The 16,189-nt window shown below is 43.5% G+C and overlaps 1 protein-coding gene across 4 annotated transcripts; it reads right to left on the bottom strand.

The window, feature by feature from the left end:
• Nucleotides 1-5: 5 nt before the first annotated feature.
• Nucleotides 6-15,988, bottom strand: LOC110499861 (ras and EF-hand domain-containing protein). 4 transcript variants are annotated; one of them, XR_005038540.1, is made up of 18 exons: nucleotides 15,838-15,988; nucleotides 13,334-14,226; nucleotides 11,922-12,033; nucleotides 11,313-11,505; nucleotides 10,633-10,779; nucleotides 5,713-5,803; nucleotides 5,406-5,501; nucleotides 4,655-4,842; nucleotides 4,407-4,478; nucleotides 4,255-4,303; nucleotides 4,007-4,089; nucleotides 2,963-3,596; nucleotides 2,561-2,699; nucleotides 2,011-2,092; nucleotides 1,716-1,830; nucleotides 1,492-1,593; nucleotides 837-968; nucleotides 6-666 (listed from the first exon to the last, which is right to left on the bottom strand). XR_005038540.1 is itself a non-coding variant. In XM_036957114.1 (18 exons), the coding sequence occupies exons 2-18, from the start codon at nucleotides 13,559-13,561 to the stop codon at nucleotides 659-661; spliced, it is 2,469 nt and encodes an 822-aa protein (XP_036813009.1). In that variant the 5' UTR covers nucleotides 13,562-14,226; nucleotides 15,838-15,988; the 3' UTR covers nucleotides 6-658. The 4 variants fall into 4 exon arrangements, 3 of the variants coding, with proteins under 3 accessions (XP_036813009.1, XP_036813008.1, XP_036813010.1); XM_036957114.1 differs by having other exon boundaries at nucleotides 6-719; nucleotides 892-968; XM_036957113.1 differs by having other exon boundaries at nucleotides 892-968.
• Nucleotides 15,989-16,189: the final 201 nt, after the last annotated feature.

Raw genomic sequence — 16,189 nt, 5'->3', positions numbered from 1 at the left:
AATAATTAGATTTCACATCAGTATTTTAATCAAATTTATGACAATCATTATTTTGTAACAGACTACCAACTTAATCAAGCTCTTATTTACATATCCATTCTGTGTTTTGAGTAACAACATAATCACAACTAAAGAAAAACAGTCATTCTATACATTGAAATGGTTGATCCACTTTTTAAATTGACCAAATATACCATTAGTTCTACAGTAGAACACATGTCTATTGCTCATTACAGTCAGGAGGTCCAAATAACAACAGAAAAAGAGTTGTAATGTAGACTAGAGCTAAATCCACTAGGATCCAGCTCAACTGGGCTCTTTGCCTTTAACAAAACAGGTACTGAAAGAAGGGCCGTCCTAATTTGAGATATTGATTAACAAATGTACACAAAGTTAGGATTTGGCTCCGAGAGCACAGAGAAAGAGTTAGATTGAAGAGTTCCTTCACTTGTTATCAGGAGTCTCTAGCCATTCCAAATGCTCTCTCTCTCTCTATTCTGTCAGAGTGTCTTTACTTGTTATCAGGAGTCTCTAGCCATTCCAAATGCTCTCTCTCTCTCTATTCTGTTAGAGTGTCTTCACTTGCAGCAGGCTTTCTTCTTGACGGGCAGGACCTCCAGTAAGACAAACGTGTCTCTCACCCGATCCTCCTGCTCTTTCAGCACTCTGGACACACAGACAGATGCATTGACATGTCACACACTGTCCCCAAATTGACTCTGGAGAAAGAAGAATGTATTTGGAGATTTGAGTTCATCTGAAAGGATTAGCATCCATACAAAATTCCTATTCTAATTGATCAGAGGGGGAGGTGGGAACATTAACATAGCTTATACCTGTCCAATTCATTCAGATCTGGATACCTAGGGGCTGACCCTCTCCCTCCCTTACCTGGCCAGGTGGATCATGGCCTCTGTCACATTGTAGCCGGTGTAAGCACTGACCTCATAGAATATCACACGGGTGTCCTACAGGGGAGAAGAGACTCAGGTTCATTTGAGCCAAGTTGGAAAATAATCCTGCAGCAACAGGAAATGTTAATTATAATTAATGTACATTTATTTTTTAGGGGTGCCAGCTACTGACCCTCCAACACCACCTCCATTAGCATGTGGTCTCCCATCCAGGGAATGACCAGGACCGACCCTGCTTAGCTACAGAGGCAAGCTAGCAGTAGGATGCACGATGGCATGCTGCTGGCAAGTCAAACAATTTTATGTGGAAATTAAACTTTAGAAGATTTTTTTTTATACCCTGAATATGCTACAAGTTTACATTTCCTGCTGTGCAAGAAAATTTCTGCAACAGGATGGTCAAATTAAGATATGGCATCTGTAGAGGACCTACAGATGGCAATAGTGACAGCTATGCAAGGTCTCGTCCATATTTATAGACAGTGAACAGATTTCCCCCACTCTGTGTTGGTCGTTCAGTTCTTGAGATAAGTGTGCTATAGGATGATACTTATGATTCCCTAAACGGAGAACTCACGTGGGCCAGAGTCTCTGCATCTTTAAGTGGTACCTCCCTCTCGGACGTCGCGTCCATCTTGTTGCCCAGGAGCAGGATGGGAATGCCCACTCCCGCAGCCTCCTGGGAAAACAGAGGTCAATCAAAGGTCAGGCGTCTGCTTAAAACGTTCAGATAAAAATAAACTGGAGAACAGACAATTATTTGTCATGTCCTGTCTGGCCAAAGGCCAAATGTGAGCTGACCTGGACGTTGATGAGCCAGGGTCGCACGGCCTTGAAGCTGTCCAGCAACGTGATGTCGTACATGACCACCACGCCGTCTGCCTTACGGAAGAACTGCTTGGTGATGCTGCGGTACCTGTAGCCAACACAGAGAACAGTTACAACTGGACAAAATGGAACCCTGTTTATTTTGCCAAAGTGCCAAATGCCAACCTGGACTATCATAAAGGCAAAAATAACACATCACATTCTTAGCTACTGTTATCTATTGGTGAGGTTTTGGCAATACTATTTTCACTGGTCCGTGGCCACTCACCTCTCCTGCCCGGCCGTGTCCCACAGCTGCATGGCTACCTGGGTGTTGTCCAACATTAGAGTCTTCACACTGTAGTCAATACCTGTCAGGAATAGCACTCAGACTGGTTATTAGGGTAAGAGAAATACACAGCAATAATATACCGTAGCATTACATCCTTTCATTAATGAACACTAGAGGGGGTAGTTGAGCTATTCATCAAGCTTCATGCTTCGGTAATTGTCTTTCACAGTCAAAGCGGTGAAATCAAACAAGCTGTCCTAGAATGGGGAACCAAGGGGATTCAGAGGAGAATCAAATGGATTCGATGTGACATAATCTGCGGTGGTACAATGTGTACCGGGGGTTCATAGACTGGGAGTGTGACTTTACGAGTCCTTTCATGTGATGCTGCTTTGCCCTTCAATCTTCTGATAGTAACACACACACACACACACACACACACACACGTACATAAGAACGTGCGCACACACACGACCGCTGCCACTGTATTAACACACAAAAGGTCCGCGACACCCGTGGTACACAGTAATGTGTTGTCGGCTCTCACCCACAGTAGCGGGGCTGGAGGGGTGGAAGCGGCCATCACAGAAGGTGCGCAGCAGGGAAGTCTTGCCCACACTGGAGTTGCCCACCAGAACCACCTTAAACAGCCGGTCTGGGGCAGGCACGGCCCTCTCCTTCACCCTCTGGAGGGATAGGCAGAGAAAGAGGTCAACAGAATGATATTTTCAATTGATTGCATATTGAAGAGCTTTGGAAATGTTGTTGATCACTCAGATGAAGGGTTTTAGTTCTGATGCTTAACACAATGACAATAGATTTGATCTTATTAGGTAATGTCCTACTACAGCAGGGTCTTCAACCCCTTGCAGGGTTGGGGTCAACTTCATTCTAACTGAGTAATTCCAAACTGAATTCAAATACAATACATGAATAGAGATTTGCTCACATTTTGGGTCTCCTTGCCGACGGGCTGTCCTCGAGGTGACGAGGGGATATTTCTCATTCTGCTGAAACTACCTTGGTGTTTGAAGGGGGACACTGTCGTGACCGGGACAGGTAGAGGAACAGGGGCGAAGAAGATACTACTCTCCAGATCTTCCTTCCCTTGCTCCTCCTCGTCTTCCTCACTGAGCTGGTGCAGCAGAGGCTGGGGCCCTCCATGAAGCAGGTGGGGGAGGTGGTCCTCCTCGATGGAGATAACCCGACGGAGAGGCCACCCATCTGGGGGACCGTCCAGCCCATCGCCCCCAACCTCCGGCTTACTCTGGTACTCTGTATGCCTGTCCCTTTCATTCTGGGTGGGGGCGAGGGTCTTCTCTGACTCGAACTTGGAGAGCCTCTCCTTCACCCTCACCCCCTGCGCCTCCACCTCAACCACTTGGTTTGGAGACGAGGTGTTGGAGTCGTGGTAGCCGTTGGCCAGGCCGTAGTTGGTTTTCGGTGAACGTGGTGGACAAGCGGTGTCAACATCGTCCTCGCTAGATGAGGAGGGGGAGGAGACAAAAGAGATTTGAAGGTGTTCTACTGGCAGCGCATCAAGGAACTCATAGGAACCCCCATTGTGGGTGAGGAGTGAGGCTCTTTGGAGACAAGAGGAAGAAACAGAGGATATCGGATCAAAAAAAATAGTTTCTGAGTCCCATGTTGCCAAGGCACTTTCACGTTAGTCTCTCGTTACCGAGCATTATCATTAAATGGTAACTCAAAATGGTTCTGGGTGCTGACATTACTGTCAAGAGCAGCGCAGAAGTCACTACAATATATTGTTAGTATATTATATTGCAAATACACTCCTTACACTGTAAAGTACCTTACATTAAATTGACTAATTTGGTGCCTTGGCCTCAAAAACAATTTTTTTGATTGCACATCCTGTTTCTCCTCTTTAATCCAATGTTGATTTAAATCACAGACATAAAATCAGTTTCCTTTCACACACTACAAGACTGGTTAATTATGTTCAGGGCACTTCTAAAGGAAATGACCTCACCTTTTAACCGGCTGCTGGCTAGTGTCCGCAAACAGATTGACCAAGCCGGCTCTCTGCTTCTGTTTGAGGGACTTCCTGGGGTTCTGTAGAGCAAAGAGAACACAACAGAATGGAATATCATAGAAACATTTTTGTTGTTGTCAATGTCCATATAATGTGGAAATAAATGTGCCTTTGGCTTGAATATGTCTTACCATTCAATATCGCCACAAAGGTAACAGTCAAAATATCATGAGTCAAGAACTCACCACAGCACAGTATATGTCTCGCTCATCTTTTAAATGTTTGTTCATCTCTCTGGATAGATATTGCAAGGAGGACAAAAACAATAAGTTGTCAAATTAAATGTATAACATGCATACTGTGTGTGTGTGTGTGTGTGTGTGTGTGTGTAACTTACCTGAGAAGGTCTAGTTGTTTCATCAGACTCTGTTTCTCTCTCTGTAGTCCCTCAGTGACTCGATACATTTCCCTGAGCAGAGAGAGAGTCACCAAAGCTCACTGAACCACACCTGGACAGTAATCTAGTGAATGTTAGCTGTACTAGGAGTGACATGCCATAGCCACTGATGGAACGTTTGTGTGATGCCTAGGTGAGTGAGTGTGTTTGGTCATTACATCTAGTGGTAATATTAACTATTAACCCACATCTCTCTCTCCTGGTGCAGGCGGGAAGCCTGGTCCTGCAGCATGGTCAGTTGTTCCTGGGCCAAGGACAGTTCCTGACAGGTGCTCTCCAGCTCTCTGCTCAGTTCCTCGTTGGTCATCTTCAGCTTGACATTCTCCACCCGGCTCTCCTGCTGCTCACTGCTCAGGTCGCGACACTGGAGATCCAACTGGGGGGGTCAAAGGGTAATATTGTTAGGGAGACATGTATTCTATTATAATCACAGCTTCTTTGTCTTTTACTTTGCTTTATCTGCACCGAAAACACAAAGACTGATATCAAGAAGGGGGATTAGCACCGCAGGAGACCAGAGGTAGCCAACCTTCCCCCTGGAGAGTTACAGGAGCCCCGAATGGTATCATTTCTGGAATGTTCCAACAGGAATCTGTTCCAAAAACTTCTTAAAGTACAAGGTTGCCAACAAATAACGCATACAAAAGTAACGTGATCTATTCACCTAGCTAACTAGCTGTCCAGAAGGCATCAACTCACCATGTAGCTTATTCTTAATGTTTGTCCATAGACGACCAGAGTGAGGACAGACATTATCAGGAATAAACATGGGGAGTGAAACCTTAATGAAATAGCCCCCTCCCTACCCGGTATCTTATTCTGCTGCTATACAACTTTGTATGTGTTGTTTGTTGACAACCTTGTTATTTACTACATTTTTGGAACAGATTCCTGTTGGAACATTCCACAAATTATAGAGGAGGCACCTCAGTCACTCACCCTCCTCTGTTTCTGGAAGAGCTGCTCCAGCTCTCTCTCCTTACTGGACAGTTGGTGCTCCAGGTCGTGACTACGAGACTGGAGACGCTCCGAGTCCTGGAGGAGAGACGGGGACAGCACATTAGGATAGGAGAAATTAAACAGAAATACAGTGCAACACAACCTTGTTGAGTCCATTGGGTGACTTGTTCAAGGGTATATAGAAGGTAGGGATCCTGCAGGTGTCTAGAGTTTGGTGTTAAGAGACACAGTCCAGGTCTGGGAGAGGGTCTCAAGTCATTTAAACTAACTAATCAACTATATGTACCTGGAGGAGCAGCCGGTCCTTCTCGCTTTTCATTTGTTGCTCCATTTCTTCATACAGACCGCGGATCTCACTGTCGTGTGTGGCTTCTTTCCTGCATGTATGGGGGAGAATGGATTTAATACATCTAGATTTAATAACAACGAAATAACTACTTAACCAGATGCTGTTTACAAGTGGCAGGTTTGAGAGTGATTATGGGTCATTCTGTTTATGTCATAGCCTCACAGGTGTGACTAATTGCCAATGTTAATTCATCAAGCCTTCTCATTGGACAACTGACTAATTAACAAAACAGTTGGCATGTATGTAAACCCTGTTTCTCTTTTAGGCGGCCGCCCATGGGAGGTGATGCAGTCCAGAGGTATGGTGGCGCCTGGGAGTAATGGAGGGAAGAAAAATGGATGTGTGCCTCCCGCCTGTGATTTGTGAATGTGTTAGTGGGCCAGAGATGAGCCACGCTGAAAAGGTGAACTTGTGAAACCGTTCCTTCATTTCTTTAATGTTTGAACATGTATTTTTGTTGTCTGTTTCTACTTCACTCTGCCTGCTCAACCCAGAGCCAAAGAACTGGTCACATTACGTTAGTCTACTGCATTGCTTTTCCATCTGTAGCTACACAGACTGGTACATGCACGTACCAGCACACGGTCTGTGTAGATACAGATGGAAAAGCACTGCTCTTGGAATTTTGCATTCCTTTAACATTCCACCACCTTATTAAGCAACCAATTAGTGAGAGGACTGAAGTTGTCTTAAGTGGTACCACACAGTACCATGAGAACAATGCATTAGTATTACCTAACACAACGGGGACCACAGCCATACAAATACCTAGCCAGCTAGTCATTGTCTATCATCAAAGGTAGTATAGTGTACATTGTTTCAGGGGAGAAAAATACATTCTCATCTCTGTCTACATGGCAGCCAATTCCTCAGGCTTGCAATCAATGTTCCTTTTTGAGAATATGATCTCTGAGCTTAGCGGTCCATTGAAAGGGATAATTGGGGCATTATGGTAAACACACATAGAGCTCTGTGTCTACAGGCAGAAACAAAGGCTAGCTTTTTCAAACAGAAATTTGCATCCTGTAGCACAAACTCAAAAGTTCTGGGACACAAGTCCATGGAGAATACGAGAACCTCCTCCCAGCTACCCACTGTACTGAGGCTAGGAAACACTGTCACCACCGATAAATCTAAGAGAATTGATAATTTCAATAAGCATTTTAACACAGCTGGCCATGCTTTCCAACTGGCTACCCCTATCCCAGTCAACTGCCCTGCACCCCCCACAGCAACTCGCCCAAGCCTCCCCCATTTCTCCTCCACCCAAATCCAGATAGCTGATGTTCTGAAAGAGCTGCAAAATCTGGACCAGCAGCGCCTCTTCAACATCAGGAGGCTGAAGAAATTCAGCTTTACACCAAAAACAAAAACTTTTGCAGATGCACAATCGAGAGCATCCTGTCGGGCTGTATCACTGCCTGGTACGGCAACTGCTCCGCCCACAACCATAAGGCTCTCCAGAGGGTAGTGAGGTCTGCACAACGCATCACCGGGGGCAAACTACCTGCCCTCCAGAACACCTACACCACCCGATGTCACAGGAAGGCCAAAAAGATCATCAAGGACCTCAACCACCCGAGCCACTGCCTGTTCACCCCGCTATCATCCAGAAGGCGAGGTCAGTACAGGTGCCTCAAAGCAGGGACCGAGAGACTGAAAAACAGCTTCTATCTCAAGGCCATCAGACTAACATGGAGTGGCTGCTGCCAACATACTGACTCATCTCTAGCAACTTTAATAATGGAAAAATGTATGTAATAAATGTATCACTAGCCACTTTAAACAATGCCACTTTATATAATGTTTACATACCCTACATTACTCATCTCATACGTATATACTGTACTCTATACAATCTACTGCATCCTTACTATGCCGTTCGGCCATCACTCATATTTGTATGTACATCTTTTTCATTCCTTTACACTTGTGTGTATAAGGTAGTTGTTGTGAAATTGTTAGGTTAGATTACTTGTTAGATATTACTGCACGGTCAGAACTAGAAGCACAAGCATTTTGCTACACTCGCATTAACATCTGCTAACCATGTGTATGTGACAAATAAAATGTGATTTGATTTGACCCTCTCTTTCTAAAATGATCTGCCGAAATTGTTGCAACCCCTATTACTAGCCTGTTCAACCTCTCTTTCATATCGTCTGAGATTCCCAAAGATTGGAAAGCTGCCGCAGTCATCCCCCTCTTCAAAGGGGGAGACACTCTAGACCCAAACTGCTACAGACCTATATCTATCCTACCCTGCCTTTCTAAGGTCTTCGAAAGCCAAGTTAACAAACAGATAACCGACCATTTCGAATCCCACCATCGAATCCCATATTCTCTGCTATGCATCGATAAGAGACAATAGTGTGCAGCCGTATTCATCGACCTGGCCAAGGCTTTCAATCACCACATTCTTATCGGCAGACTCAACAGACATGGTTTCTCAAATGACTGCCTCGCCTGGTTCACCAACTTCCCTGATAGAGTTCAGTGTGTCAAATCGGAGGTCCTGTTGTCTGGACCTCTGGCAATCTCTATGGGGGTGCCACAGGGTTCAATTATAGGGCCGACTCTTCTCTGTATACATCAATGATGTCGCTCTTGCTGCTGATGATTCTCTGATCCACCTATACGCAGATGACACCATTCTGTATACTTCTGGCCCTTCTTTGGACACTGTGCTAACTAACCTCCAGACGAGCTTCTATGCCATACAACACTCCTTCCATGACCTCCAACTGCTCTTAAATGCAAGTAAAACTAAATGCATGCTCTTCAACCGATCGCTGCCCACACCTGCCCGCCCGTCCAGCATCACTACTCTGGACGGTTATGACCTAGAATATGTGGACAACTACAAATACCTAGATGTCTGGTTAGACTGTAAACTCTCCTTCCAGACCCACATCTCCAATCCAGAATTAAATCTAGAATCGGCTTCCTAATTTGCAAGAAAGCATCCTTTGCTCATGCTGCCAAACATACCCTCGTAAAACTGACTCTTACCGATCCTCGACTTTGGCGATGTGATTTACAAAATAGCCTCCAACACTCTACTCAACAAATTGGATGCAGTCTATCACAGTGCCATCGGTTTTGTCACCAAAGCCCCATATACTACCCACCACTGCGACCTGTATGCTCTCGTTGGCTGGCCCTCCCTTCATACTCGTGGCCCTCGCTTCATACTCGTCGCCAAACCCACTGGCTCCAGGTCATCTACAAGTCTTTACTAGGTAAAGCCCTGCCTTATCTCAGTTCACTGGTCACCATAGCAGCACCCACACGCAGCACGCGCTCCAGCAGGTATATCTCACTGGTCACCCCCAAAGCCAATTCCTTCTTTGGCCGCCTTTCCTTCCAGTTCTCTGCTGCCAATGACTGGAACGAACTGCAAAAATCACTAACTTCAAGCACCAGCTGTCAGAGCAGCTCACAGATCACTGCACCTGTACATTGCCCATCTGTAAATAGCCCATCCAACTACCTCAACCCATACGGTATTTATTTGCTCCTTTGCACCCCAGTATCTCTACTTGCACATTCATCTTCTGCACATCTACCACTCCAGTGTTTAATTGCTACATCATAATTACCTCACCACTATGGCCTATTTTATTGCCTTACCTCCCTTTTCTTACCTCAGTTGCACACACTGTATATATACTTTTTCTACTGTATTATTGACTGTGTTTGTTTATTCCATGTGTAAATCTGTGTTGTTGTTTGTGTCGAACTGCTTTGCTTTATCTTGGCCAGGTCGCAGTTGTAAATGAACTTGTTCTCAACTAGTCTACCTGGTTAAATAAAGGTGAAATATATTTTTTTAAATGTGAAAAAAAAAACAGGCGTTGGAAAGCATGGCCAGCTGTGTTAAAATGCTTATTGAAATTATCAATTCTCTTAGATTTATCGGTGGTGACAGTGTTTCCTAGCCTCAGTACAGTGGGCAGCTGGGAGGAGGTTCTCGTATTCTCCATGGACTTGTGTCCCAGAACTTTTGAGTTTGTGCTACAGGATGCAAATTTCTGTTTGAAAAAGCTAGCCTTTGTTTCTGCCTGTAGACACAGAGCTCTATGTGGGTTTAACATAATGCCCCAATTATCCCTTTCAATAGACCGCTAAGCTCAGAGATCATATTCTCAAAAAGGAACATTGATTGCAAGCCTGAGGAATTGGCTACCATGTAGACAGAGATGAGAAAAAAAACAGGTTCAACGAGTAATATGGAATTTATGTCTGGAGTAGTTGACTTGATAGAACCTCGCTGCATTCATTCACTGAAGGCCTGTATCAACCTTTTGAAGCTATTAACTACTCAGTGCTTTCAACTTGCATGTAATAGGACTACTTTCAATGGGATAGAATCCTGAATCAAATGTTATTTGTTCTACAATCTGGTACACAAACAGACCTCTATAGTAAAATAGACCATAGATCTATCACATGGGTTGGAACTGAACAAGCTATTGTCAGTTCTATGAATCAATGACTGCTGTTTGAACTGAATAATTACACTCTGATGAGCTGCAACCGAGAAGCCGAAGACATACTGGCCGTGCCTTTACAAAGCTGCAAGCTGTTAGTATTGTGGTTTAAATGGCTGTGGTTGCAGTCCACTAAACAGTCACAGTGAAGATATCACACATAATGATCACATAATCATGCCTAAATGCCAAAGGGACAGTCTCAGACACAGATCAAGTTTTGTCCTGGACTAAAAAGCACTTTCCAAAGAGATTCTCCCTTGGTAATGCTTTGTAGTCTGGGACTAGGCTTAATCTGTGTCCGGTAAACTGGCCCAGGGAGTAGCAGTGACAACAAAGAGAGGAGGTACTTGTGGTCTCCAACCTCTGGAGGGCGCTCTCCATCTCCCTCCTCTCCTCTTTGGCCTCTTTGATCTGGAAGGTGACCCTGGCCAGGAATTCCTCAAAGTTCGACAGGAGGTGAGGCTCGTCCCTCCTCAGCTGGGCCCACAAGCTGCGCACCTCGCCTGGACTGGAGGGGGGGGGGGGGGGGGGGGGGGGGGAGTGGAAACAGACAGACAGAGGGTAAGAGTTCTGATAAAATTACAGGGACCGGTCACATTCATCTTACTGGTTGACCTCCACTATATCAGAAACCATTGGAATCACTGTAAAGACACAGGGGTCCAAAAGTGTAGAGGGGTGGTGCCCAAACAGTTCTGTACACCATGAACCAGCTAAAGCCATGACGGGCAAGTTGAAAGTTCAACCCCACACTTTCAGTGCCAAACAGTTCTGTACACCATGAACCAGCTAAAGCCATGACGGGCAAGTTGAAAGTTCAACCCCACACTTTCAGTGCCAAACAGTTCTGTACACCATGAACCAGCTAAAGCCATGACGGGCAAGTTGAAAGTTCAACCCCACACTTTCCAAGATGAGGCAACAACCCCAAACAAAGATATTTGGGGAATACATATAAGGTGCAATATTGTAATGTTGCATATGTAATATTGTATAGTAATAAAGTAAGTAATAATGTGAGGTGTGGTTAACTCCACCCACTCCTGGAACACGTTGCTGGCCCCTAGGCTCTCCAGCAGCATACAGAAGTGACTCTCCTCCTCATCCTCCCACCCTCCAGTCAACCTCTCATCCCATTGGCTCTGGTACAGGGCTTCTGAGGGCTTCCTAGAAGTGGGGAGGGCGGGTGCTGCGTCCTCGGCTACAGAGATCCTCCGGCTGTGCAGGAACTGACCTGGGGACAGAGCAGGAAGCATAAGCATCACCAGCAAGATGTCGTAACATCAGTTTGAATTACAAATCAGGGGGTGTTTAAATTTTGAAAGTGCCCTGCACTCACAATTATCAAGTTTCTGATGGTTGTGAAAAGAGAACTCAAGTTTAAGTTTGTAAGTGCATTTTACACAGAGTACAACCTATCCTTACCTGGGTGAGCATCTACTCCCTGCCAGCTAGGAGATAAATTAATCTATACCTTATCTTTGTCACGTTTGAATGTGGTCCCTCACTCCATTGATCTCAAAACATAAGTTATTGAACCAAGAGTAAACCATGAGACATACAGCAGATTGTCCCTTGGGGATGAATAAAGTCATATTTAATTGAAATTGAATGTAGGGAGAAAAAGAGAAAAAGAGATAGGGAACTCACTGAATCCTGATGAGAACACTTCGAGGGTGAGGTAGCCGTTCTGGTCAGTGTTCAAGGAGTCAAAGACATTCTCCAGTTCTTCAGCAGTGAGGGGTAGTTCTCTGTGAAGCCTCTGTGGAACACAGACACGCACACACACACACACACACACACACACACACACACACACACACACATGCACAAACACAAGAAATAGATTGTTTCTTCTGCTAAGAGATGTAACACAACACAAGCCCAACAGTCCTCTCCTGCTTCACTCCAAAGAGAAAGATATTCAAGTCAGTAGCATTGGATGTGCATCTACTACAGCTGTAATATCTGTCACCCTGGACCTTGTCCTACCTCTCTGAATACAAATGTGTCAAGGAAAGCACGTGAAAGAAAGCCATTGAATAGAAAATGGGAGTGATTAACTGAGTTTACACCATTATTGTGGATTTCATATTGTCAGTGCCAGTGGTGTGATCAACACTAGACCTGATTGCAAAAAGGGACAGGAGAATATTGGCACAGAAGATATAGGCCATATGATTGTATTCATTAATAGGCAATTACATGTTACATTATCCTTAGATAATGCACACGTCAACATCACCATTTTCCAGGTGATTCTTCTGTTAGCCTTTTTAAGCATTTTCTACGAACTATATAAATGTACAAATGTACTATCCCCTCTAAGCCCGGACAACAACAAAAGCCGTCTCTTGTTCATTTCTAAACAGCACTTGAGTGAAATACAAAAATTATGTGTGTAAGTGTGTGCATGCACATGTTTCTGATGGAAATCCATCCAGTGTTCCTGGACACAGTGATCAAAGGTGCCGTGCTATTGAGTGGCTGCTTCAGTGAGCAGGTGGAGAGGTTCTCGATATGAAAAACCTCTGAATGGTCAATGAGGTAGAGAACCATAGCACAAAGCACCTCCTGCATATCACACTGTCCTCTGGTAATCTAATTTGTGTGTGTGTGTGTGTATGTGTGTGTTTGTGTGTGTGTGTGTACCTTAACCCTTGAAATTAACTTGTTTGTTTGTCTAGTTTTGATTTACATTTGTCAACTAATGTGAATTCAACAAAAAATGTCACTATGTCATTGAATTAAGGTTAAAGGTTAGGTGAAAAAAATACGAACATCCCTTTGTTGATGACTTTTTTCAAATCCAATTATTTTCCCACAGTGATTCAACGTCATCAAATTAAATGTTTTGGTTGAAATGACGTGGAAACAACGTTGATTCGATCAGTTTTTGCCCAGTGGGTTTTGACATAATTCCCATAATTGTCCCTCTGTCAAAACGATTATCTAAGCATGGCTGCATCAATGGGGTAGACATCTATGTCCATAACATCTAAGTTTCTAACAAGTGTAAAACTGAGACAAAACAAGCCCCCCCCATCGCCCCCTCCTCGAACCCTCATATCGGTGCGTGTGATGAAGCCTTTGCCCTCCACATCGCAGGTCTGGAAGAATTCCTTGGTCTTATCCAGCATGGCGATGCTTCCCCAGTCAGAACCCCTCCTGTCTGAACTCTTCCTCATGGGGACAGCTCCTCCTCTGCCCTTGGCCTCAGACTCCTCCATGTCACTAGATATACTTCTGCAGAGTATTCTGGTGGCTCTGAACAAGGTAGAATCAGACATGGCTGTCTCACTCCTCGGCCTGGCCGGTTGGGGTCATGGTGAGCGATGAGACCAGGCACCACAAGTCAGTAGTGATGAGGCCACAGAGACTAAGAGTTTTCATATCTCAGTAAATGGTCTGTCTAGGAGTTTTCATATCTCAGTAAATGGTCTGTCTAGGAGTTTTCATATCTCAGTAAATGGTCTGTCTAGGAGTTTTCATATCTCAGTAAATGGTCTGTCTAGGAGTTTTCATATCTCAGTAAATGGTCTGTCTAGGAGTTTTCATATCTCAGTAAATGGTTTGTCTAGGAGTTTTCATATCTCAGTAAATGGTCTGTCTAGGAGTTTTCATATCTCAGTAAATGGTCTGTCTAGGAGTTTTCATATCTCAGTAAATGGTCTGTCTAGGAGTTTTCATATCTCAGTAAATGGTCTGTCTAGGAGTTTTCATATCTCAGTAAATGGTCTGTCTAGGAGTTTTCATATCTCAGTAAATGGTCTGTCTAGGAGTTTTCATATCTCAGTAAATGGTCTGTCTAAGAGTTTTCATATCTCAGTAAATGGTCTGTCTATGAGTTTTCATATCTCAGTAAATGGTCTGTCTATGAGTTTTCATATCTCAGTAAATGGTTTGTCTAGGAGTTTTCATATCTCAGTAAATGGTATGTCTTGTTCCCAGGTTCCTGGGAAGAATAAAAAGGAAAGACATTAGAATATAACTTTACATCTGTTTGAAAAGTGGGTACATGAAGACCATGATGATTACAGAGAGCATCACAATGTAATGTTTTCATTTTAGATTTATACGCTCTCATAAGTCATTGTTTGACTGCTTTTAAACAGGTGATATTTTGATATTTTTTCCACTAATTGTTTTTTTGACCAATCACATCAGATCTTTTTCAGAGCTGATCTGAATTGTCAAAATACCAATTAGTGAAAAAATATCAGAATCGGTCTGCCTGTCTAAAGCAGCTTTTGAGATGTGTGTCATGTTGGTAGTGTGTTGTAGGCTAGTAATGCATGAAAGCAGAACTCTTTCTGTGATGTAAGTCTCTTATCTTTGTGAAAGAATACAGGAAAGGGGTTAGTGTTACTATTGAGTAACAACTATGAGAAAAGTTTGGCCTTGAACCACGTGTCAGCAGTCCTTTGGGTATAAATTCCCTTTTTCATAGGCTGAGACTTTCCTCCTAGCTAACATGCTGGGAAGTATGTAAACATAACGGCTTATCTTAATACCGAAGCACACAATCCTCACAACTATGTTAATTCCTGCATACCATAGACTACAGTCTAGACATTGTGAATAAAAACCACTCAATGAAATTCTCTTCAGGTTTGGGAACACTGAATATTAGAAGTCGGTAGGCTGCCTGTATCTTCTAAACACAGAAGTATTACAGTCTGTGCTCTAGAGAGTAACATCCTTGAGCTGCTATCAGTCTGTTGCTAATCTGCACCCTGAGCTGCTATGTTTTTCACTACATTGTAAAGCAGGGCTACAGTTAACCACAACAAATTGGGGGGGAGGAAGTGGTTATAGCGGGTAGGGCTTCTGTGGAAATGGCGAACGTTAGGTGTGGGTGACAGCATCATGGGCTTCAATCAAGACCGATCAGACTTGAACTCATGAGGTCTGTACAGTAGCAGTTTTAGTTGAGGTAGAAAAATAACATGACATGCTCTGTAGGTGTTGACTAATGTGGGTAACATTATTCACAAATGAATACATACCATACGAAACGTAACATATCATACAAAATGGAGTGTCTCTGATTTACATACAGAATAATACGGAATGCTCTGAGACCGGGTTGGTAGCTGATAGCCTATCATATTACAAAACACTGTATTCCACTTTGGGACCAGGATGTCCATCTGCCTTTTACTCATCTAGCCAGACCAAGAAAGAATGTAGCATCCCATTTAGAAGGAAATGTCAGTTTGGTTAGTTCTTATTAGAAGGAGAATATCCAACATAAATGGCAACAGTAGGATCTTTGTTTAATTAGGCATTAATTATGTATAAAACCTTCAGAATCTAAAAAAGAAAACAATACTATAATTTGTGCAAGATGTTTGTTGCCCTTTCTGACAAAAATCGAAACTAGAGTGTGTGCTTGTCACCATGTATACCATTTTTAAACCGATGGGTGTGAAAATGTCAAATTTCTTACGTCTATATGATCTATAAAAATGTTCATATAGGCAAGTTCATGCATTCTATATTGAGTAAAATAAGCAACCAAATTATTTATCGGATAAGCAAAAGAAAAACACTAATAACTTACCTTTTTATATCCAAAAGATTAAGATATTAGCCCTGAAACTTACAACGTGGACCAAAATACAGAAAGCGATGATCGCACTTCCTATTTAGGAAGTTCTTGCCTCTCAAACGACGCTTTGAAAAGTAATTCGCATACCATGTGATGTCATGGGGCAGTCGCCTGGGGGATTTAGGGTTCGAGTTCTCACTAATAATCACCACTTAGGGTAGACAGAGCTCCCGTTAAATATCAACACGCAACAGGTAATTAGTACTATTAGAATGACAGCGATAGTGGAAGGGCAGCATGGACATCAAAAGATTTGTGCGCGACACATAATCTGTAACTATGACAACGCCTGGGCAAGGTACAC

This window comes from Oncorhynchus mykiss, chromosome 21, assembly GCF_013265735.2.
Source record: "Oncorhynchus mykiss isolate Arlee chromosome 21, USDA_OmykA_1.1, whole genome shotgun sequence".
Lineage (NCBI taxonomy): Eukaryota > Metazoa > Chordata > Actinopteri > Salmoniformes > Salmonidae > Oncorhynchus > Oncorhynchus mykiss.
The sequence above is the reverse complement of the archived record's forward strand: the minus strand, read 5'-3'. Positions and strand labels throughout refer to the sequence as shown.

Bases quoted from the DNA above. Each gene is read 5' to 3' on its own strand.
- LOC110499861 (XM_036957113.1), bottom strand. From the start codon at position 13,561: ATGTCTGATTCTACCTTGTTCAGAGCCACCAGAATACTCTGCAGAAGT. The intron at 10,780-11,312 runs GTGGGTGGAGTT...CCCCCCCTCCAG, and splicing joins GCCAGCAACGTGTTCCAGGA to TCCAGGCGAGGTGCGCAGCT. The intron at 969-1,491 runs GTGAGTTCTCCG...TCTCCCCTGTAG, and splicing joins ATGCAGAGACTCTGGCCCAC to GACACCCGTGTGATATTCTA.